This window comes from Bombina bombina, chromosome 4 (genome assembly GCF_027579735.1).
Source record: "Bombina bombina isolate aBomBom1 chromosome 4, aBomBom1.pri, whole genome shotgun sequence".
Lineage (NCBI taxonomy): Eukaryota > Metazoa > Chordata > Amphibia > Anura > Bombinatoridae > Bombina > Bombina bombina.
The window spans coordinates 368,074,708-368,099,641 of record NC_069502.1 but is presented as its reverse complement, the minus strand read 5'-3'; the positions used below and the strand labels follow the sequence as shown (position 1 = coordinate 368,099,641).

Sequence of the window (24,934 nt, the reverse complement as noted above, 5' to 3'; positions counted from 1 at the left end):
ATATTGTAAGTATGGCTTTTTGGGATCGTAAGGTTAGCACGCGCGCAAAAACAGTTTACTTTCAATTCATAATATGAGCACAATCCGAAGAGCAAAAAGCTTACTTCTAAGCGCAGTTAATGCTTGAGCAGGAGTGTTAAATAACGCTTCACTTGTAATCTGGCCCTAAATGTGGTATCTAACATTCTAGAACAGTAACTATTAAGTCCGGATGGGAAGGGGTTAAGTAACATAACCCCCAACACTTTCTCTGGTTTGCATTTTTATTACTCATTTGCAGAATATACAGTGAAATATTCTAGAATCTAAAAGTTCTGATATTTCTGTGTAAAATGCTTTCATAAGAGTTCAAAGTTATTAGAAGGAATTATCTCACTGAAGTCATATTAAATATCCAAAAAAGTACATTTCATTTACAGATCACCATTAAAAGAATGTTAAAGTAATACTTCTACTAGATGAATCTGAAGAATCAAGTGATTTCCATGTATTCCACTCGGAAAAAATGAGACTGGCATTATATCAAACATTACATTATTCTGAAATGAAGTATTAAAATATTTATTAATCTGACTAAGCCAGTAAATCCACTAGAATATTCTTCAAACCACACGTTTTAAATTGATCTGGTTCCATTACATATGAAACATTTTACTTATCGGAAAAATATTCAGTACAATAAAATAAATGAGGCACTGAAATGTTAAAAAAAAATATGCAAAATAAAATTTGTCAAAATTCCATTATGGTTAAAACATTTTTAAATGTAATGAGAAGATGATGGAATGAAGGCAGTAACTTATACTGCAGTACACAAGTAAAGTGATTCACCAGAGCAAGTCTGTGCTACCTTGTCTTGTGTTCAACTGACCCACACAATGATAGTTATTATTATAAACAATGCTTATTGTAGCATGCATTACATGCAGCTGCCCAGAACTCATTTACACTGATCACAGAGCTGGCATTTTCAATGTCTTGACATTCAGTTTTTTTATGGTGAGGAAAATAAAAAATAGAGGGCCAGATTATGAGTGGAGCGCAAATGCTTGCGCCAGAGCGGTAAGGGGTTTATCGCAGGTGTTTGCGCTCTGCGGGCTTACCGCTCGCATTACGAGTTGAAAGTAAACATGATCCTTTAAACGCAATCGGATTTACGCTTAAATGATTACCTCGACAAAACACATCAAAAATACAATACAAAGTATAGTTGCACTCATAATAATGCTGTCTAATAAATATACATTACACAGTACAGTTACACTCATGATAACACTATCTAATAAATATACATTACACAGTACAGTTACACTCATGATAACACTATCTAATAAATATACATTACACAGTACAGTTACACTCATGATAACACTATCTAATAAATATACATTACACAGTACAGTTACACTCATGATAACACTATCTAATAAAAATTGTATTAAAAGATATGAGATATCAGGTGTTAGAAAAAAAGGCAGGCAATGGGGTTTAACATTTAGATACATACATATACATGTCTAAAGATGGATATGTATGTATGTATATATAAAAATTAATTAAAATTATGGGGGGAGATAAAAAACTGAAATTAAAATCCTCCATGTCTCAAAATTAAATCAATGTAAATATTTGCATAGGAAATTAGCACATCAAGGCAAGATTCCCTGCTTGCTTTTTCCCAGAAATACTTCATATACAATGTTACCAATGCACAAGAGAATTCTGGGTAAGATATGCAAATTAGATATGCAAATTCTCAGTTTGGCAGTGTAGGATATCTGTATCAAGCTTTATGCGTTAAATTTTGGCACCACTCGGTTATACACTGTAGCGAGATGGCCTGGCTGTATGAATGTAAATTTGGAAGGCCTGTCCCACCTGTGGACCAAGACCTGTATATTGTATGTCTGTTTATTCTGGGTTTGATTCCCTGCCAGACATAGTCTTCTATTGCTTTCTGAATGTGTTGTACATATGGAGTGGCAGGGGGCAAGGGAATGGTTTGGAGGATGTACAAAACTCTGGGTAGGATGTTCATTTTGACTATATTAATTCGACCCAGCCATGAAATGGTCTTTTTTTTCCATCCGGACAGGTCTGCTATTATTTTTCTTTAATCTTTTTGTAATTGGAGTCAACCATATCCGGGAGGGACGACTTAATGGTTATTCCCAGATATTGGAGTTCATTATGAACTACCTTAATCGGGCAGGTACTCGCTATTAGGTTAAAGTGTGCGCGGGGTTCAGTAATATTGAGGAGTACCGACTTATTGAGGTTGGAAAGTGCCCCTGTTTTTGATAGTTTTTTTTTTTTTTTTTAAAGGGGCACTTTATCATGAAAGTTGACATTCACTTTAAGTAGATGAAAACATAAAAAAAAATTTGCTGTAAATATTTCACATTCCAATGTACTGCACATAGCAACATATGTTCTATTTATTTTTAGATACTCTCTCTCTCTCTCTCTATATATATATATATATATATATATATATATATATATATATATATATATATATATATATATATATATATATATACCTATATATAATCATTTATATATATGTACCAAAAAAACATCAGATATATGTAGAAATATGTATTTATGAATAAATAGAACAAATTCTGTTATGTGAAGAACATAAGAATGTGAATTATTCATATTTTCATGTTGGGTTAGCACAAATGAGAATATGTAATCGTGTTTGCACGAGAATGGGATGGGTTTTTTTCCACTTTTTTTCTCCATTGACTTCTAAGGGGGAATATGTGAATGCACACACAATATTCAATTCAACTCAATGATAATAGGCCCCGCCATATTAAAACCTAGGTTTCTTCTCAACTATCTCTTCTGCTGAGTACCATTAAAAACAAAAATTAAACAGTCAGTAAAAGAGAACATGCAAATTGTAGCTAAGTGGAAACCTTGTAAGCCTTTTTTGTACATTCTCTTTTACTGACAACTTTATATCTGTTCTCTTCTCTTTCTCTGCTCTGGTATATTCCCTATCATTCCTGTTCGATGCCGGGATAACAAGACTACTGGTCAAGTTCGGTCTGATAGAGGAATATCCCACGAGCATTACACTCAAGACTTCTAATATTGCCTATTTTATATTACTCCATACTTTAACAGATATGGTAAACATCATTTTTTAAATGTATTCATTTGTTAATTAAAATTAAGATCTTTAATTGTTTTGTTTTTAGTTAAATGTCATATCTAGTAAAGAGAGTAGCACAGCTAGTGTTTTGTTTCATTTCAAAAAGGTGTATATAGACAGAGATATACAAATGTCTAAATGCTCTAACACTTTGCATCACAATCTCGTCATTTTGCTTTAATATGATTTTTTCAGGAGTGTAAATACGTGTTTTACCTTCTTTAGGAGATGTGTTTGTGAAATCTAGAGTATTTACTAACATAGGAGCCATAGCCAAGAAAAGGAAAGTTTAAGTAATCAGTAAAACAAATTGATAGTAATTGAGTTTATTTGTATTACTGCGCTGCAAGTGCTGACATTATGGATTTGTGGCATTAGATGACAGTTTGTTTTCAGGACTTCATTTTAAATGTAATGTCAGAATTAAATAATTCCACTTTATCTCTGATCATATAAACCCTGAACCTAAAAATAATATTACGTTTAAGCATTTCACAGCATTTGCAGATCAAAACCATCTGTTTCTTTTAATCACTGCGAGCCATTTTTAGTAAATTAGATATTTCTGTTAAGTTATATAGCAAGCTGTCCAGGGGTCCCGAAAAACCCAGGATTGTCCAATCTCCCAGGTCTAAACTGTTACATTTTTTTACTTTTAAGTTTTTATTAATTAGCAAACAGTCTCTCCTTGTTTGTTTAATAAGCCTGTGCTGCAAACCTACACAGCCTCTAAACAAGTGTGAGACACTCAGCAGCCTTACTGAATGCAGAAAAATGTGCCCATCTAATGTATCTCACATGCACACAGCACGTCATGCAGCGGCACTAGCTTATAAAACAAGAAAACAACGGTTTCAAGGGACTAGAGAGTGCCGTATGTCAGTCACCATCCATGTATACTACCTTTACGCTAGGTAACCTATAGCACAGGTGGGATTGTAGAACAGTTGGAACAAAAGTTAAATAAGAGATGTCTTACTGTAAATCAGATGCATCTCTGTACAGGTGTGTTTGTAGGAAGCACCTGAATCTTTGATAGAGCGAAGCGAATTAATTCTATTGGTCAGTATAGCAAGATAACTGTAAAGTGGAAGGAAGTAAAGAGAAGATGAAAGGTCTTTCACAGAGCAAAGCGGTTATGTGAGAGCTTTTGCTGCAAGAGCAGACATATGGGAAGGAGAGGTTTTATTGAGGCTTTTGAGAGATGTGGCTGGTGAGGAGCATATAGCAAGGGTGCATGATAAGGGGAAGGATCAAAATATGCTGTGTCTATGACACAGCTTTTTCATACTAAAAGCCCCAGCTTTAGCTAAGGACTGAATGTGAGGGGCAAATAAAAGCTATATGTCAAGGCAGCATGCATGAGGTGTTGAAGGAATGAGGTATATTAAGTTCCGCATGTAGATTGTGATACCCCAATTATGTTATGCCCAACTGATGTATGGATAACTAAAATTAATTATCTAAATAAATGTTTGTTTGTTTAATTAAAGATTTATACATGGAAAGAAATGATGTCCTTATGGTCTATTTGATGACACAGAGTAGCTGCTGCCTCTGATACAGAATACATTAAGGCATTTTACATGGGATCATAATCACCAAAGTACAATTTCTGCAGCCCTGGCATGGTGACTCACCTGTGAGTCATTGCATTATATTTCACAGATCATTACTCATCTCCCTGAGCCCATCACATAAGAGTCTACTGCAGAGACATAACAGTTTGTCATAAAACAAAAAATGAAACAAGGCAACTTCTGGATAGCCTAGCAAATACTTTAATTTAGTAGAAGAAATATCACTTCCTAATTCAGTTTTTATTTTTTATTTTTAAATGAAAAATGACTCTCATGCTGCAAATGATATAACATTTTCTAAAAGAAAAAAACAATCAAACTCCTCAAATAAGTTATGTTTTAATTGAATATGTTTTCATTTTAGAAAATAGCAAATATATATATATATATATATATATATATATATATATATATATATATATATATATATATATATATATATATATATATATATATATATATATATATATATATATACAAAACACGGAAGGGAACTGCACTCCAAGACCGGACCAGGTACACATCAAGTGACTTAGCAACATCCAGTCCTGGGTGCTAAATAGCACTCCAAAAAAGCTGTGATGTCACCAGAGCCACAGGCAGTTAACCCCAGTCCGGAATGTGTGCAAGAAACAAGGGGGATTACAAACAAAAAGTAATACAACACATAGAGACACCCAGCACTCACCAGCTAGCTCACAGCTAAGATAAAATCACAAGTGGAAAGGTTAATTACCGCATCTGGCCAAATGTGAAAAGCTCAGGCACCACGTCAAGGTCCTTTCCACTGCCTGAGTCCCTAACACAGCCACACCATGCAAGCTCACAAAGCCAAACAAACTGAGAACAAAGAAGGGGTGCACAGGTGGATGTAATCACCCAGAGAAATACAAAACACGGAAGGGAAATGCACTCCAAGACCGGACCAGGTACACATCAAGTGACTCAGCAACATCCAGCCCTAGGTGCTAAATAGCACTTCAAAAAAGCTGTGATGTCACCAGAGCCACAGGCAGTTAACCCCAGTCCGGAATGGGTGCAAGAAACAAGGGGGATTACAAACAAAAAGTAATACAACACATAGAGACACCCAGCACTCACCAGCTAGCTCACAGCTAAGATAAAATCACCTTTCCACTTGTGATTTTATCTTAGCTGTGAGCTAGCTGGTGAGTGCTGGGTGTCTCTATGTGTTGTATTACTTTTTGTTTGTAATCCCCCTTGTTTCTTGCACCCATTCCGGACTGGGGTTAACTGCCTGTGGCTCTGGTGACATCACAGCTTTTTTGAAGTGCTATTTAGCACCTAGGGCTGGATGTTGCTGAGTAACTTGATGTGTACCTGGTCCGGTCTTGGAGTGCAGTTCCCTTCCGTGTTTTGTATTTCTCTGGGTGATTACATCCACCTGTGCACCCCTCCTTTGTTCTCAGTTTGTTTGGCTTTGTGAGCTTGCATGGTGTGGCTGTGTTAGGGACTCAGGCAGTGGAAAGGATCTAGACGTGGTGCCTGAGCTTTTCCCATTTGGCCAGATGCGGTAACTAACCTTTCCACTTGGGATTTTATCTCAGCTGTGAGCTAGCTGGTGAGTGCTGGGTGTCTCTATGTGTTGTATTACTTTTTGTTTATAATCCCCCTTGTTTCTTGCACCCATTCCGGACTGGGGTTAACTGCCTGTGGCTCTGGTGATATCACAGCTTTTATGGAGTGCTATTTAGCACCCAGGGCTGGATGTTGCTGAGTCACTTGATGTGTACCTGGTCCGGTCTTGGAGTGCAGTTCCCTTCCGTGTTTTGTATTTCTCTGGGTGATTACATCCACCTGTGCACCCCTCCTTTGTTCTCAGTTTGTTTGGCTTTGTGAGCTCGCATGGTGTGGCTGTGTTAGGGACTCAGGCAGTGGAAAGGACCTTGACGTGGTGCCTGAGCTTTTCCCATTTGACCAGATGCGGTAACTAACCTTTCCACTTGTGATTTTATCTTAGCTGTGAGCTAGCTGGTGAGTGCTGGGTGTCTCTATGTGTTGTATTACTTTTTGTCTGTAATTCCCCTTGTTTCTTGCACCCATTCCGGACTGGGATTAACTGCCTGTGGCTCTGGTGACATCACAGCTTTTTTGGAGTGCTATTTAGCACCCAGGGCTGGATGTTGCTGAGTCACTTGATGTGTACCTGGTCCGGTCTTGGAGTGCAGTTCCCTTCCATGTTTTGTATTTCTCTGGGTGATTACATCCACCTGTGCACCCCTCCTTTGTTCTCAGTTTGTTTGGCTTTGTGAGCTCGCATGGTGTGGCTGTGTTAGGGACTCAGGCAGTGGAAAGGACCTTGACATGGTGCCTGAGCTTTTCCCATTTGGCCAGATGCAGTAACTAACCTTTCCACTTGTGATTTTATCTTAGCTGTGAGCTAGCTGGTGAGTGCTGGGTGTCTCTATGTGTTGTATTACTTTTTGTTTGTAATCCCCCTTGTTTCTTGCACCCATTCCGGACTGGGGTTAACTGCTTGTGGCTCTGGTGACATCACAGCTTTTTTGGAGTGCTATTTAGCACCCAGGGCTGGATGTTGCTGAGTCACTTGATGTGTACCTGGTCCGGTCTTGGAGTGCAGTTCCCTTCCGTGTTTTGTATTTCTCTGGGTGATTACATCCACCTGTGCACCCCTCCTTTGTTCTCAGTTTGTTTGGCTTTGTGAGCTCGCATGGTGTGGCTGTGTAAGGGACTCAGGCAGTGGAAAGGACCTTGACGTGGTGCCTGAGCTTTTCCCATTTGGCCAGATGCAGTAACTAACCATTCCACTTGTGATTTTATCTTAGCTGTGAGCTAGCTGGTGAGTGCTGGGTGTCTCTATGTGTTGTATTACTTTTTGTTTGTAATCCCCCTTGTTTCTTGCACCCATTCCGGACTGGGGTTAACTGCTTGTGGCTCTGGTGACATCACAGCTTTTTTGGAGTGCTATTTAGCACCCAGGGCTGGATGTTGCTGAGTCACTTGATGTGTACCTGGTCCGGTCTTGGAGTGTAGTTCCCTTCCGTGTTTTGTATTTCTCTGGTTGATTACATCCACCTGTGCACCCCTCCTTTGTTCTCAGTTTGTTTGGCTTTGTGAGCTCGCATGGTGTGGCTGTGTTAGGGACTCAGGCAGTGGAAAGGACCTTGACGTGGTGCCTGAGCTTTTCCCATTTGGCCAGATGCGGTAACTAACCTTTCCACTTGTGATTTTATCTTAGCTGTGAGCTAGCTGGTGAGTGCTGGGTGTCTCTGTGTTGTATTACTTTTTGTTTGTAATCCCCCTTGTTTCTTGCACCCATTCCGGACTGGGGTTAACTGCCTGTGGCTCTTGTGACATCACAGCTTTTTTGGAGTGCTATTTAGCACCCAGGGCTGGATGTTGCTGAGTCACTTGATGTGTACCTGGTCCGGTCTTGGAGTGCAGTTCCCTTCCGTGTTTTGTATTTCTCTGGGTGATTACATCCACCTGTGCACCCCTCCTTTGTTCTCAGTTTGTTTGGCTTTGTGAGCTCGCATGGTGTGGCTGTGTTAGGGACTCAGGCAGTGGAAAGGACCTTGACGTGGTGCCTGAGCTTTTCCCATTTGGCCAGATGCAGTAACTAACCTTTCCACTTGTGATTTTATCTTAGCTGTGAGCTAGCTGGTGAGTGCTGGGTGTCTCTATGTGTTGTATGTATATATATATATATATATATATATATATATATATATATATATATATATATATACACACATTTTAATTAAATAATTTTTCATTTTAGAAAACAGCAAGGAGAGAGAGAGGAAAGAGAGAAGAGAGTGATTCATATAGAGCATGTAATTTTAAACAACTTTCTAATTTACTCCTATTATCAATTTTTCTCCGTTCTCTTGCTTTCTTTATTTGAAAAAGAAGACATCTAAGCTATTTTTTTGGTTCAGAACCATGGAAAGTACTTGTTTATTGGTAGGTGAATTTACCCATCAATCAGCAAGAACAACACAGTGTGTTCACCAAAAATGGGCCGGCATCTAAACTTACATTCTTGCATTTCAAATAAAGATATGAAGAGAATGAAAAGAATCTAGATAGAAAAAAATTGGGTTCAGTATTCCTTTAAGGTCAGGGCTTTGTGCAGGCCATTCGAGATTCCTCCAGACCAAACTCGTCAATGTGTTTGTATCCTGTAGTGACCCTTCACTGGAACTAAGGTTCCTAGTCTAAACCCTGAGGGGAAAAAACAGCCCCAAACCACTATTCCTCTACCATTAAACTTTATAGTAAGCACTATGCATTCAGGTAGGCATTCTCCTGGTATCCAGCACAACCAGATTCTTCCATCAGATTGCCAGATAGTGAAGTGTGATTCACTCCAGAGACCAACAGCAGCATGGCATTGCATACTGATGTTTTCATTAGCAATTAAAGGCCACCAAGTAAGATGCATGTTCCCAATACTCTGTTTAGTGTAGAAACTAACAAACAGAAATAAACTATTGGGCACTGCCTCAAACATAATATCCAGTGGTGCCTTAGATCAGATACTAATCCCCTATGCATCTGTTTTATGTCAGCTACATACTCGAGTAAGACCTTAGAATGTATATGTTTGGCTGCCAACCTCTTTATATCAGCTTTATACCCAACAGAGAAACATGTAATTGCAGCACCTTTATGCTATCTGTAACCCCAGGAAATACATCAGATCAAATACATACTCCTTTAACTCCTTTATGTCAGCTATATACCTGAGGCTTTAGATCAGAAACATGGCCCTACATCTTCCTTGATGACTGCTACATTCCCAAATGGGACCTTGGATCCAACACAAGCCCCTGCAGTCCCAGATATATATCCAAATCGGACCTCAGCTAAAATGCATGACTCCTGTAGTCACTTACATTCAACAAGTGATATCCTACTGGCTGCTGCACAGCTCTTGAAGGCTGAGGAGGAGGAGAAGGGAGGACAATGCACCCAAGCCCCATACATCCTTTAGTAACAGTGGCCCACTTGTTGTACGCCACAATGCATAGAAATTATGATATTTTTAAATGTGGCACAACTAAGGTCTCTTGTGGAACTGTGGGATCTAAGTCCCAAAATGGCACAGTCCGAGAGTGTCTGGGATAGGTTTGAGGAATATGGATATTTAAAGATGGTCAGCTGGAGAAATATGGAGTATCAGCTGTAGTATGATTGTGAGTATACATTTTTAAAGGGACACTATACTGTCACATTTTCTCCCTTTTATGTTTCCAATGATCCATTCTACCTGCTGGAGTATATTAAATTGTTTACAAATAGCTTATTTTTCTTTCTTTAAGTATAGCTTTGTCATATGATTATATTGCCTTTCAAAACTGCAACCTATAATGAAAATTCCAGTATTAGCTATAGAAAAGCTATGTGAACACACCGCAGAAGGAATCAATCTTCAAATCTGGGAGAGGTGGGAGAGAGAAAGAGCCCAGCCCATTTCAAAGGGTGCTCCTGCAGCTGATTTGAATACAATTAAAGGGACATGAAACCCACATTTTTTCTTTCATGATTTAGAAAGACAATGCAATTTTAAACATCTTTCTAATTTACTTCTATTATCTAATTTGTTTCATTCTCTTGATATTCTTTGCTGAAAAGCATATATAGATATGCTCAGTAGCTGCTGATTGGTTGCTGCACATAGAAGCCTCATGTGATTGGCTCACCCATGTGCATTGCTTTTTATTCAAATAAGGATATCTCAAAAATGAAGCAAAATAAATAATAGAAGTAAATTGTAATGTTGTTTAAATTTGTATGTTCTATCTGAATCATGAAAGAAAGATTTTGGGTTTAGTGGCCCTTTAACTCTTATAAGTTGCTTGACTGAGTGTATTGTCCTTTTAAAGACAGAAGCAACAGAATCAGAAGGCCAACTAAGTTACTAGGGTCTTATAAGCAATAGCCTCAGAAGACCACAACTGAGTTCTCAGTTTAACAGGAACATACCACAAAGAAATAACAATGTGTATTTTGTTCTCTTAGGGGAGAAACAATTTGGGCACAATGCCCCTGAACTGCATCCACGTCTCCATAGCTGAATATTAAGTTGGTCTATAATTAATATCTATTATCTCTAAAGCACCAACATATCCCACAGTGGTATTTAAGACAAAACACAACATATGCAAACAAATAGCCATGTGACTGTCAAGTAGCTGTACATGGAAGCTGACAATTTGCTGTACATATCAACTGGGCAGTTTAATCGTTTCCTCGCCATTTATATTTCTCCTAAATTCAACTGTCTTACTTTATGTTTTTTTGTTACACAACGATAACTGGGGAAGGGACTTGAGGTTTCTTTCTTCAGTCACCCAAAGGACAAGCCACCACTGGTATATAATTAAGCAATCTTGCCATTTGTAACATTAGCATTTATTGCATATAATAAACCAACTGCTGATACATCAGCAAACACAGCCTATCTACAGTTAGGGCTGAACACATGGCTTATAAAAGTGGACAGACACTTATGTTTGACTGTTTTATTAAAATAGCAAAAATAAATCAAAGTGAAAAGAACAATAATCATGCTCTCTTATAACACATAAGATAAGATATACCAGACACATTTCTGGAGTTCTGTTCTACCAAGTGTTCCATTTTTCTCAATCACTAGTTTATGTTGTATTCCTACAGAATTTCCCAGCTCATTCTATGTACTATTTACCTTTACATGGACATTCTAATGCAAAATGTAAATGCTACAATTTGTTTTGTTTATTTGTTTTTTGCATCTGTTTCCCTTGCTAATTATGGGGTCAATCAAAATCCAAAAAGCTGCAACGCATTTCAGAAAGCAGCCCACTGGTGATTCCAGGCATATGCTACATCTAATTGGCTCATTATCCATGTCCTGTTTAGGAGATCCTTAGAGAGACTTAAGGTGTGTGTTTAACCCTTAGTAAGGAACACTAATGCAATACATACAGTATATACATAATTAAAAGCTCTAACAAAAATTAGTACATTTCATTTTTACATAGTCCGTTTAAATTCAGCTAATTTGCAATACGTGTTATTCCTATGGTCACCTAAATAAGAAAATATCTTCTAAAGATGGTTTGCTCTTTGTCTTACCTACTATGACAATCAAAACTCCTCCCAATAGAAAGCGCTTGTGTTTCTCTGTGCCAGGGTCATGACCCATTCGAATGCAGGGCAGGGCCGAGAGAAGCAGGAACACAGCCGGGAGCCCCAGGAAGGAGCTTGTTATCATCAGTGCACGGGCAGCCTGGATGTGAGCTGTCAACAGCAAAAGGATGTGTTTAATAGCATGATAAGCATTACATCATTCTATATTTTCTAACATGTTGTTGTGGAAAGTGTTCCCTGATACCTATTCTGTAAACAGTCCAAAAAGACCTGGATCTTTCCAGCATTTCATCACATTTAATCCATAAATATGTAGCAAACTTTCACAATTCAAGGATAAATGATAAAAAATACTAAAGAAACTGTAACACTGTTCAATTTCCTGCATAATTTTAAAATGGCATTAAACTTAAAGTGATTGTAAAGTTTAATGAATAAGTGCCCGGTATCTAAAAATAATCTTAAAAACAGGGGCACTTTCATCCATTAAACTTTAGAAAGACATTTAGTTTTTAAGATACTTACGCCCACAGTTCCTGTTTCTTTAGCAGATCGATGAAGAATCCGGCTTCCTACAATCATTCTGTGCCCCCTTTGGCGTCCAGCTCCTGGGGCACGCAACGATTGGAGGAAGCCGAATTGTCATCGACCTGCTAATGAAAGCAGGAGCTGCGGGTGGGGGATCGGTGTTATGTTTACCATAACGCAAAGGTAAGTATTTTAAAAACTAACGGCTAGATTACAAGTTTTGCGTTAGGCTGAAAAAGCAGCGTTAACAGGTCCTAACGCTGCTTTTTCACTACCGCTGCTATTACGAGTCTTGCAGGTTTAGGGGCACCGCACACTTCTTTGGCCTTATCGCAAAACGACTTACGTAAACTTCTGGTTGTGTGGGTGGTGAGTTTTACTGTTGGGGGGGTTGTTTGTATTTTTTTTTTACAGGTAAAAGAGCTGATGTCTTTGGGGCAATGCCCCGCAAAAGGCCCTTTTAAGGGCTATTGATAGTTTAGTTTAGGCTAGGGTTTTTTATTTTGGGGGGGCTTTTTTTTATTTTGATAGGTCTATTAGATTAGGTGTAATTAGTTTAAAGATCTTGTAATTTGTTTATTATTTTCTGTAATTTAGTGTTTGTTTGTTTTTGTACTTTAGTGGCGGCGACGTTGGGGGCGGCAGATTAGGGGTTAATAAATGTAGGTAGGTGGATGATGTTAGGGACGGCAGATTAGGGGTTAATAATATTTAACTAATGTTTGCGAGGCGGAAGTGTGGTGGTTTAGGGGTTAATATGTTTATTGTAGTGGCAGCGACGTTGGGGACGGCAGATTAGGGGTTACTACATTTAGTTAGGTTGCAGCGACATTGGGGGAGGGAGATTTGGGGTTAATAAATATAATGTAGGTTTCGGCGATGTTGGGGGCAGCAGATTAGGGGTTCATAAGTATAATGTAGGTGGCGACGGTGTCCGGAGCGGCAGATTAGGGGTTAATACGTATAATGCAGGTGTCGGCGATGTCGGGGGCGACAGATTAGGGGTTAATAAGTGTAAGATTAGGGGTGTTTAGACTCAGGGTTCATGTTAGGGTGTTAGGCGTAAACATAAAATGTGTTTCCCCATCGGAATCAATGGGGCTGTGTTACTGAGTTTTACGCTGCTTTTTTGCAGGTGTTAGACTTTTTCTCAGCCGGCTCTCCCCATTGATTCCTATGGGGAAATCGTGCACGTACGACCAGCTCACCGCTGACTTAAGCAGCGCTGGTATTGGAGTGTGGTAAGGAACACAATTTTGCTCAATGCCCACTTCTTGCCTTTTAACGCTCTTGTTTGTAAAAACCCGTAATACCAGCGCTGCAGGTAAGCGAGCGGTGAAAAAAACTGCTCGTTAGCACCGCATAGCTTCTTACACAAAACTCGTAATCTTGCCGTAAGCGTCTTTGTAAAGTTTAATAAATGAAAGTGAAAGTTCTTAGTCTCTTTATTAGAATACAACCAGAAAACACAGGATATTTGAATGTAGTATTAAAAAATCAGAAAAAAATCAGAAATAAACAGCAAGTCTTAAGTGTGACCTCCCCTTACACTTGAACAATAGCAGGAACTTGGCTCTCATAAACATAAATGGAATAGAACCCTAATTAATGTCATTGCTAACACCTGTATTTTTTCTACTATTTCATGTCAAAATGACTGCTGGGAAAATGGTCTTTTACACCAGGTTTGTGCAAGACATGCTTCTGCATTACATACACATGTGGTAGGCATTTAATTAATTGGAAGCTTGTTAATAAGACCAACTTTAAATCACATCGTTCCATTCAAAATGCAAAAGATCACAAAATTTGACAGACATAAAATCATACTTTTGTATCAGCAAGGCCATTCTACTATTTCATGTCAAAATTACTGCTGGGAAAATGGTCTTTTACACCAGGTTTGTGCAAGACATGCTTCTGCATTACATACACATGTGGTAGGCATTTAATTCATTGGAAGCTTGTTAATAAGACCAACTTTAAATCACATCGTTCCATTCAAAATGCAAAAGATCACAAAATTTGACAGACATAAAATCATACTTTTGTATCAGCAAAGCCATTCTCAAAGGGAAATCAGCAAACAAACTGGATACTCAAGATGTGGTATTCACGCGGTTATAAAGAAATTTGAATATTCAGGAGAGGTCAAGGACAAAAAAAGGACTGGAAGGCCAAGAAAACTTTCAAAATCTGATGATAAGTTTCTCAGAGTTTCTTCTTTGAGAGACCGGAAGACGTCCAGCAAGAACCTGGCTTAGCATCTGGCATCTTTATCGGGATGTCAAGATGTCCTTCAACAGTCCGAAGAAGCTTGATCCGGAATGGTCTTTGTGGAAGGGTGACAGAATGAAATAAATACAACCTAAATGTAAAGAAGACCTCTGGGAAGTGCTGAAAGAAGCCTGGTATAATATACCAGAAGATTACTTCAGAAAACTTCAGGACAGTTTCCTAAAAATGTTTAAGTGCCAAGGGAGAACACACTAAATAATGACTTTTGCCTGAAGAAGCCATTTTGTTCTAAAAATTGTGTGTGTGTGTGTGTTGGGGGTTATATTTTGTGTACATATTTCCTGTATTTCTTTATCTATCTTAATAAAGAGAACGAAAAATAAATATGGATGGTCATTTAAACTTTGCTAAAACAGCAAATCTAATAGTGGACTTTTCCACAGTACTTTTTTTATATATATATATATATATATATATATATATATATATATATATATATATATACATATACACACACACACACACATATATATATAAGGAAAGGAAGCACCCATGTTGTTAATAATCATATATATTTAAAATTGGAAAGTCTCTTGTAGACATGCAGGGATTATATATTATTATTATTATTATACTAAAATAAATAAATATTTCGGATAACATTTTTCTTTCATGTTGCTATGACATATTGTTCTTTTGCCCATGTCAGAAGAGCACAATTTGCAAAAAGAATTATTACACAAATACAGAAAAATGGAAGAAATCTAAGTAATGTTTTTCCATTGCATTACAATGATACTTTGTATGTACGTTTACCATCCCTGAGGCAAGACTAGCTAATCTACAATTGGTTTTCTTATAACTTTATCAATATTATTAATGGAAGTATAATACCTTTGTTGCCTTTGAAACATTTTTGTTTGTAATGGTGTTTTGCAGATAATGTTTGATTGATTTTCCAATCAGACGGTTTTCCTGTCACATTTGCTGTAAGGGAAACAGAACTAACAGAAACTCCAGCCTCTCCCATGGAAGTAAAAATGTATATTTCCGTTTATGGTCTAGTGATCAGGGAAACAAATACCATCCTTTAACTCCAATGGCAATTAAACAGGGATGTTGCAATCATCTAGGCGGATATCTGGAGTAAAGGGAAATGATGGGATCATAGAACTGCACAGAAGACAATGTCTTTGATGACAAACAAGATGCTGACAAGTGTCTTTCATGGTGTCCCAGCCCATGCAACTTCAGAATAAGGTTTCAAGAAATTTGCACAAAGCCAGAGGAAATAAAACTGGCTCTAAAATGTAAACAAGACTATATGCTCTGCTTGTAATTTAACCCAGAAAGCAATCTAATACATTGTCACATTTCACTGTTCAAATAGCCCCACCCATGTGTGTGAGGGAATAAAATAAGTATTTTTTACAAATTCTGCTTTCCATTTTAGCCAATTTACAAAACAAGGACGTGCACTGATTTTCAGCTTCTATTCACTGACAAATGACTGCAGTCGCAAAAAAATTAATTCTCTTCGCTGCAAAAATCTTGTTCAATTCTCAGCACTACCTACTACTATAAATATGATCAATAAATACAATGACACAGACACAGTAAACCAAGCACACTAGATTAACAGTGCTCACATAAAACAGTGTCATTGATTTTATAATCTAGTACTCACAAGACAAAAAGATAGTGTGTAGAGGATGACATATGGAATACAGATGTGTGATATAAGATTTGTTTTTATTTCTGAATTTGAAATGAGAACTGAATAAATGATAATACATTGTATATAGTAACCCTCCTGCTCTTACAAAATAAAAAAGTGGTATTTGGGGGACATAATGGGGCCCATTTAACAAGCTCCGTAGGAAGCTTGTGGTCCCGTGTACGCCAGAAACACAAGTTATGGAGCTGCAGTCTAAAGACCGCTGCTCCATAACCCTGTCCCCCTGCTCTGAGCAGGCGGACAGGAATCGCCAGAAAACAACCCGATCGAGTACGATCGGGTTGATTGACACCCCACTGCTAGCGGCCGATTGTGAGCTGCTGGTGCAATGCTGCTCTCCGTATTCAGCGAGGTCTTGCGGACCTGATCCGCAAGACCTTTCTTAAATAGGGAAAAAGGGGTAGTGTACAAGCGCTAAGATAATCCCCAAGCTGTATCCAAACAGAGATCCTAACCAACCTCCAAAAAATATGCACAAGTAGTAAGAAGTGAATACAGCGCCAACAAGAGGCCAAGGGATAAATATACTCACAGAGAGATAAAAGAAGATTATTTAATGAACCATGTTAAAAAGCATCAGTAATAAAAGACTATATATAAAAAATGTAAAAAGCACATTTAAATAAAATTACAAATACAGGAATATCTTACAGAAGCGGCTCAAAGGGCCAAAGCTGATAATTGCAATAAAAACAGAGGTAATAACAGGTGATCAGTGTGAGTGGTACACCAGAATAAGAGTGTATACTGATAAAACAGAATTAGCCTAAGTACAACTATAACAAGTGCATCAAGCAAAAACTAATAAACAATAATACAAACAATAGTGTTCAAAATTAGTGTTTCAAAAATAGTGTTCCAAAAAATAGAAAAATGCACTGCAGTGCAAAAAAAAGGGGGGTAGCAAAATAATTGTATAGATACAATCAAATAGTGAGTGAGTGCAAATGGATATAAAATTGCTAGCTACTTAATCCAGTGAGGTTAAGATATAATTAAATAAAATACACAATAGGCAATAACATAAAAAATAATAAAATACACAATAACATAAAATATAATCCAAAAAAGTGTTCAAAAAGTTGATCAACAAATGTTAGTGAAGAACAAAAATAATGAAAAGCAAGGTGAAAGTGAGGGAGTTGATTCCTTCCAATATTAGTTACTTTAACAGATCCAAATTCCTGAGTGTGGTAGCTGAAGTAGCTGATTGGATCCTAGCACCTGTCAGCTGCTCCTATGGTATCCTAAAAAGTGTCCCTGTAAAAAAAGAAATTCACAACATAGTATATCCAATATGAGAATGAAGTAAAGATTAAAGTAATGCTTACCAATATGTCAACGCGTTTCTGCCCTCAAAAAGGGCCTTTCTCAAGACTAGAATATTGGTAATGGCAGCTAGCCTTATATACAGTTTAGAAGTAGCCTATATGAATTTCTTTTTTTACAGGGACACTTTTTAGGATACCATAGGAGCAGCTGACAGGTGCTAGGATCCAATCAGCTACTTCAGCTACCACACTCAGGAATTTGGATCTGTTAAAGTAACTAACATTGGAAGGAATCAACTCCCTCACTTTCACCTTGCTTTTCATCACCCATTTTTTAGTTTTGATTGACTTATTTTTGTTCTTCACTAACATTTGTTGATCAACTTTTTGAACACTTTTTTGGATTATATTTTATTTTTTATGTTATTGCATATTGTGTATTTTATTATTTTTTATGTTATTGCCTATTGTGTATTTTATTTAATTATATCTTAACCTCACTGGATTAAGTAGCTAGCATTTTTATATCCATTTGCACTCACTCACTATTTGATCATATCTATACAATTATTTTGCTACCCCCCTTTTTTTTGCACTGCAGTGCATTTTTCTATTTTTTGGAACACTATTTTTGAAACACTAATTTTGAACACTATTGTTTGTATTATTGTTTATTAGTTTTTGCTTGATGCACTTGTTATAGTTGTACTTAGGCTAATTCTGTTTTATTAGTATACACTCTTATTCTGGTGTACCACTCACACTGATCACCTGTTATTACCTCTGTTTTTATTGTAATTATCAGCTTTGGCCCTTTGAGCCGCTTCTGTACGATATTCCTGTATTTGTAATTTTATTTAAATGTGCTTTTTACATTTTTTATATATAGTCTTTTATTACTGATGCTTTTTAACATGGTTCATTAAATAATCTTCTTTTATCTCTCTGTGAGTATATTTATCCCTTGGCCTCTTGTTGGCGCTGTATTCACTTCTTACTACTTTCTTAAATAGGGGCCAATGAAACTATTTTACCCCATAGCTACTACTAAATTTGTTAGTGCTCTCTTCATAAATAGAAGCTATAGCACAGCATTATGGCCCTCTCTGGCAGCCAATGGATAAAACAGCTAATATTTACATTTGAAAATAACCAATTAAATAACAGCTAGGGCTGTGCATTTGTGACATTCAGGGAGATCCAAGTACAGAAGATGGCGGCCGCAAACCGCATTTGGCAGTTTTCAGAGCCAGATTAATTCTTGTGAGAATGCAACACACTAAGATCTGGATTTGCACAGATATTAGTGTGTTGCACTTTCATAAGAATAAATTTGGCTCCGAAAATTGAGAAATTGAAAAAGGCTCAAACACCCTGTTAAAGGGTTTAAGAATTATGTTATCTATACACAAAAGAACATGACAGAAGACAAAAAAGATAAAAAATAAATTTTTTGAAAATATTTTAAATTGTTATTCTGTTATCAAAATTGCATTGTTTTGCTGCCCAGGGAGATATCCCTTGAAAAGCCTCTAGAATGTTCTTCATTTTATCTGCTTTCTTGTAGGCAGTTAGAGACAAGTATAAATATGCTGCACATATAAGTAAACACTGTGAATCATGTAATAGGAGGGCTAGGGTTTTATATTCTATGGAAAGAGCTTTGCATCTCTGGGGATAGTAGAATAAATGCAACTTTTAGATTTAAACTAGAGGAAAGACAAACATGAGAAATAACGAAAGTGCATGACAAAGCGCAGGCCCTGGGAGCCAATTAGTGCGGCCATTAGCGCGCTAGAGTATTTAACCACTTAAAGATCATTTAAATAAAATTAATGAATACTGACGAACTTTGTTAGTATTTTTTCATTTTCTTTACATTTCTTTGGTGCATTCATTCAGATATTTGTTTCCTGAAAACTAAACGAATATCCATTTTTTGTTACAAATTTGTATGTTTAGCAAAACAAATGCACATAATGCACTCTAATGGTTAGCCTTGTTGTCTGTAGACTAAAGCCCAGATTCATTCCTATAAGTAAGGCAAATGATGTGGAGTTTGGATATCAAAAAACAATTGCAGCAAAAAAGGATGTTAATCTGTTATAAAAACATTTAGACTTGGCTGATATGTTATTCGATAACACAACTGAAAGGTCTTCTAAATACAAGATGTTTACTGTCCTTAAATGCACAATAGCACTAATATGTTCATGCTACACTTGTAATCTAGACCTTTATGGGGATTTCTGAGTTTTGTATTCAAAACTTTTGTTTCACTTAAACAACAATATTTCAAAACATATTACAGTTTGCTGCCCAAAACAGCAGGCCTATCATGGTTTTCAAGAGGTCAATGCTGTTGAGTTAGAATTGTCCGAAAAATAAAACATTTTAAAAGTTATTTAAAAAAAAATGTTTTATTATGGATTCCAATACCGCAGTTAAATTCCAATGCAAAGTATAGAAAGATTTTAACATACCATGATGGTATAGGAGTTCTCACACATTTTTCACGTGTACTGGACTGGCTTTGAATTTGAAAACCCTGCAAAAACCTATACAAAGCATTGTCAATTGAATTTAGTATTATGTGTTCAACATGAACACATAAGAGCATGACTGGAAAAATCTCATTATAGTTTTCCATTCAGGATTATTACCAGTGAAAAAAGACCAAAAAAACAAAAATGAGTCCACTTAGTATTAAAGGGACATTAAACACTTTGAGACTGTAATATAAAATGTTTAACTATATGTAGCAAAAAACATAAAATGGATCCCATTGCTTTATGGACACAAACTTTACGCAACAACTAATATAGGCATAGATTATAAGTGGAGCGTTAACTGCACTAGAAGTAAACTTTAACTTGTCAGGTTGCACTCGTTTTATGAGTTGAAAGTAAACTGTTTTTGTTTATGCAAACCTGACGAGCGCAAAAAGCCAAACTTAGAATATTGTGTGAGTGTTCACTTATTCCCCCATAGAAGTAAATGGAGCAAAAAAAAAGGGGGGGGGGTAGTAACACCCAACTCGCATGCAAATCCGATCACATATAAATTTTACATTCCTATGTTCTTCACCTAGCAGAATATGTTCTATTTATTAATAAATACATATTTCTATTTATAATGGATCATATTTTGGTACAATATATATTTATACCTATATATAGATACATGATTATATATAGGTATAGATATATACAAATATATATTAATATATATATATATATATATATATATATGAATATCTATTTATAAATACTTAGAACATATTCTATGTGCAGAACATTTGAATGTGAAATATTTACAGTAAATACCCAGTATAACACTTTATTAAATATGAATATTGCATAAATATGTTTTTACATGTTTTCATCTACTTAACTGAAAATGGCTCCAATGCACTATATATATATATATATATATATATATATATATATATATTTATATATATATATATATATATATATATCGTGGTTTTGTGTTACAAGCACTTTCTGTAGTGTTGAATTGCCTGGGTGCTCTCTATGGTATGTATGTAGAAACTCAGTGAAAGAAGAGGCACTCACGGGTCTTAATAACTTCAAATATTTATTGTTGTAAAACATCCATCATAGGGTTACATCAGTCGACGTTTCAGTCCTCGCAGGAACCTTTGTCAAGACTAATTGAGGGTATAAGGAAAATTTCATTTTCATCATTTTTAGTACCCCTAATTTTAGTAACACACCTACAAGGTAACTGTCTATTTCAGTAGGATATATGTGCAAATATTTATTTATAATCAAAAGCAGTTTTTTTCAAAAAGGTTAAAAAGTTAAACAATCAAACATTACCAAATTATCCCTTGGGCTTAGAACATATATGTTTCTACTTTTAAGGACATATTGTATTCATAGGTAATTTGTTGATACGTTTTGTACTAAAAACTATGTTTCATGTATATCAATATACTTCATTATTGTGCCCCCCAGTATGCAAAGATATTGTTTTTTGAGGCATGCAATATATCCATAGAAGACTGATATAATAGCTTACTTTTAAGTTCCAGCTTTATGTTCAAAGTGTGAGCAAGGGTTTGTTTAACCCACTCTTAAATTGCACTGTGAGACAAGACCCTGATAGACCTGAGGTCATCAGCGGCGCAACTAGAACGTGACTTGAATGATACATGCAGAGGGGTTGTCACGGAGATGATTCAAGCTGCAACAATTGTCGTGTGAAAAGTAACCGGACTGTTATTATCCCAGTGTTGCTAATCAGTAGTATATAGAAGGAAGGCTGTGTATTAAATGTATAAATATAAAAACAGGGGACAGAATCTCAATACAGCCCAAAGAAGAGTGTTAAAAGATCTCTCTGAGGATCAATCGATAATCATACGCCCTGCCGATAAAGGAGGAGCTATAGTCATGTTAGACTGACTATTACAGAAAATAACTTTTGGGACAGCGCCAAGACACGGAAGTATACAAACAACTACAGTTCAATCCTACCAGTAACTATGAGAAATTGGTTGATGGTGCCATCCCAATAGCAGACAACAAAATATTCATAGATGAGAAGTTAGGTGAATTTCTTACAACACAACACCCAAAATGCCCTATTATCTACACAGTACCCAAAATCCAAGTCAACAGATAACCCTCCTGGAAGGCCGATAGTGTCTGACAGGGGTCCACTCTTTCAACCAGTGGCCAAAAATGTAGATAATCCTCTACAACAGACGGTCAAGAAGACTAGATCATTCCTATTGGACTCCAAATCTCTCATTAAGGACATGAGTACTATTCAGAACATCAATCCTGAAAGCTTCTTTGCCACACTTGATGTAAGTAGCTTGTACACCATTATTCCTCACAATATTGGTATCATGGCAACTAAAGAATTCCTAATCCAGGACACCACATATTGTGGACCACATATATAATTCCTTCTGGATCATATTCAATTATGTCTTACGCATAATTATTTCAAGTATGAAAACAAATACTACCTTCAACAAATAGGAATGGTCATGAGTTCAAACATGGCGCCAGCATATGCTAACCTTTTCATGGCCTGTTTTGAAAAACAATTTTTATATTCAGGGAATATGGAGATCATCATATACTGAAGATATATTGATGATGTCTTTCTTATTGGGAACGGACAAGAAGAAGAACTACTAAAATGGTTTAACAGAATTGATAATGCATTGCCATATGTCAAGTTCAAAATGGAGTACAATAAACAAAGAATACACTTCTTAGATATTGAAATATACAAGGATGTTACGAATCAAGACCTAAAAAATTGCACTATGTTGTATTAGAAACCAAAGGACAGAAACTCTCAATTGACAGCAAATAGTTTTCACCCGGCAGCCCTCAAGAAAGGAATTGTAAGATCTCAGATGTTGAGAGTAATTTGCAATAACAGTGATAAACTCAACAAGGAGAAACAACTGATTGAAATGGAAATGAAATTCTGTGCGTATTTGCAGCTAAGGCATTCTTGAAATATAGAACTCCTACAAATGGCAATAGGACATAAAAAGCACGGCAGGCACTACTTCTAAAATCTTAATTAAAAAGTTCAAATTTAATCAGTAAATGTAAAAAAGTTGAACAGACATGGCAGGCAAGCGTATGCAAAACAGGCTGACGCATTTCACGCCCCCTACAGGCACTTACTCATAGACTAAGGTCTCTGTAGAAACCTGGTCAATTTATACGATGGAAGCCTCAGAATTAACCGCTTCATGACCATCATATAAACAGAACAGTTAAAAACAAAGATCATACTACTGGACACTGAGTTAATACATTAAAATGGCTTAATTTAACTACAAAAGTGGAGTAGACCCAAAATACACTTAGCAATAATTCATATTGTACAAAATGCTATGCAGAAACAATATATGTATATATATATATATAGACATTACTAAACAAGTGTCCATATGTTTAACTGTATTAACAAATGTTGAAAAAATATTAAAAATTGTACATGGAAGAAAAAGAAAAATAGAAAAAAAAGAAGAGAAAAAGACCAATAAACACATGAGCAAAACAGACATTCATGTTGAATCTCAAAACCGAGCACTTCGGATATACATGGAGACTTACGATCTTTAACTTCAAACAGTGAGTACACTTTAAGTCTATGTGTCAAGGTATCAGCCTATACTTCCTCAGCTAAGGTAAAATATATGAAGTCTTTTTGTTAAAAGTACCTGGGAATAGATTAATAGCCAACAGCTGAGATTTGATATACATATATATGTCTGGAGACAAACATGTATTAAGAAAAGGGCTGTAAGGAGGTTGCCTATTAAAGCATACATTGGTATATCTAAAGGTTACATATATCCGGAATGATTTACACTTATCCGTTTTACTCGTCACCATTATCTTTAAACTACGTAACAGACATGGCAGGGCTGGACATGGAGGGCTTAAGCATAGCCGAGATTCCTATTTCTATCATCGATGACAGTCATGTTATACATGAGAACACAATACAACAAGCACAACTTACATATAGCAGTCAAGATATGTTTGATATGGGAAACAGGAAATGTTATTTTGATAAAATCTTTGCAGAAAATCAAGACAAAGATGTAATTTCTGACACAAAAAAAGACTTTTAAAACCTTGAAACGCCATTTGAGCACATATTTAAGACCCATGTGGGATATAGTTGCATTCCAGAAATATTTAGACTTTCAACGTCTCCCCAGGGGTCTGAGGATTAAAAAATATCCCTCTTTTGAGTTTGAGGATGATGTAGACCAAGAGGAGTGGAATGAAGCCCTAACTGAATGTTCATTTAAGTTAATAAAAATACTTATCAGGGTTAAAGAGAAGAAACGAGAGAAACTTAAGTCCACTATTACACAAATTAAAGATGAATTAAAACCCTTTGAAGTTAACGATCAATATATGAAATATAAAAAGAATATGGAGGAGTCTTTAAATAAATTGGATGGTGAACAAGCATTTAGAAAAGGAAACAAATTTAATTGTGATAAAGAAGACTACGAGGAAAAGAGAGTTTACAACTGGGCTGCGGTGCGACAGCAAAGAAGGCAGTCATATAAGCAATAGAACAAATACAATTATAAGAATAAAACATCCAATATAGCAAACAACAAGAAATAAGTGAAATTAAGAACAAAAATGACAACCCAAAGTCTATTCTCAAAAATAAATCTAAACACAACAATAAAAAAGTAGAATTTAGCACAGATGAAGGAGATTCGACTGACTCTGAGTTGCCTCCAGGAGTACTGGAG

General features: G+C 36.3%; 1 protein-coding gene across 1 annotated transcript in view; it reads right to left on the bottom strand.

Moving 5' to 3' along the window:
* CLDN11 (claudin 11) overlaps positions 1-24,934 on the bottom strand; it is a 51,851-nt gene that overhangs the window by 8,644 nt on the left and 18,273 nt on the right. Inside the window, exon 2 of the mRNA XM_053709032.1 lies at positions 11,857-12,021. Within this exon, the coding sequence (XP_053565007.1) occupies positions 11,857-12,021 (165 nt within the window). The remainder of the gene's footprint in view (positions 1-11,856; positions 12,022-24,934) is intronic.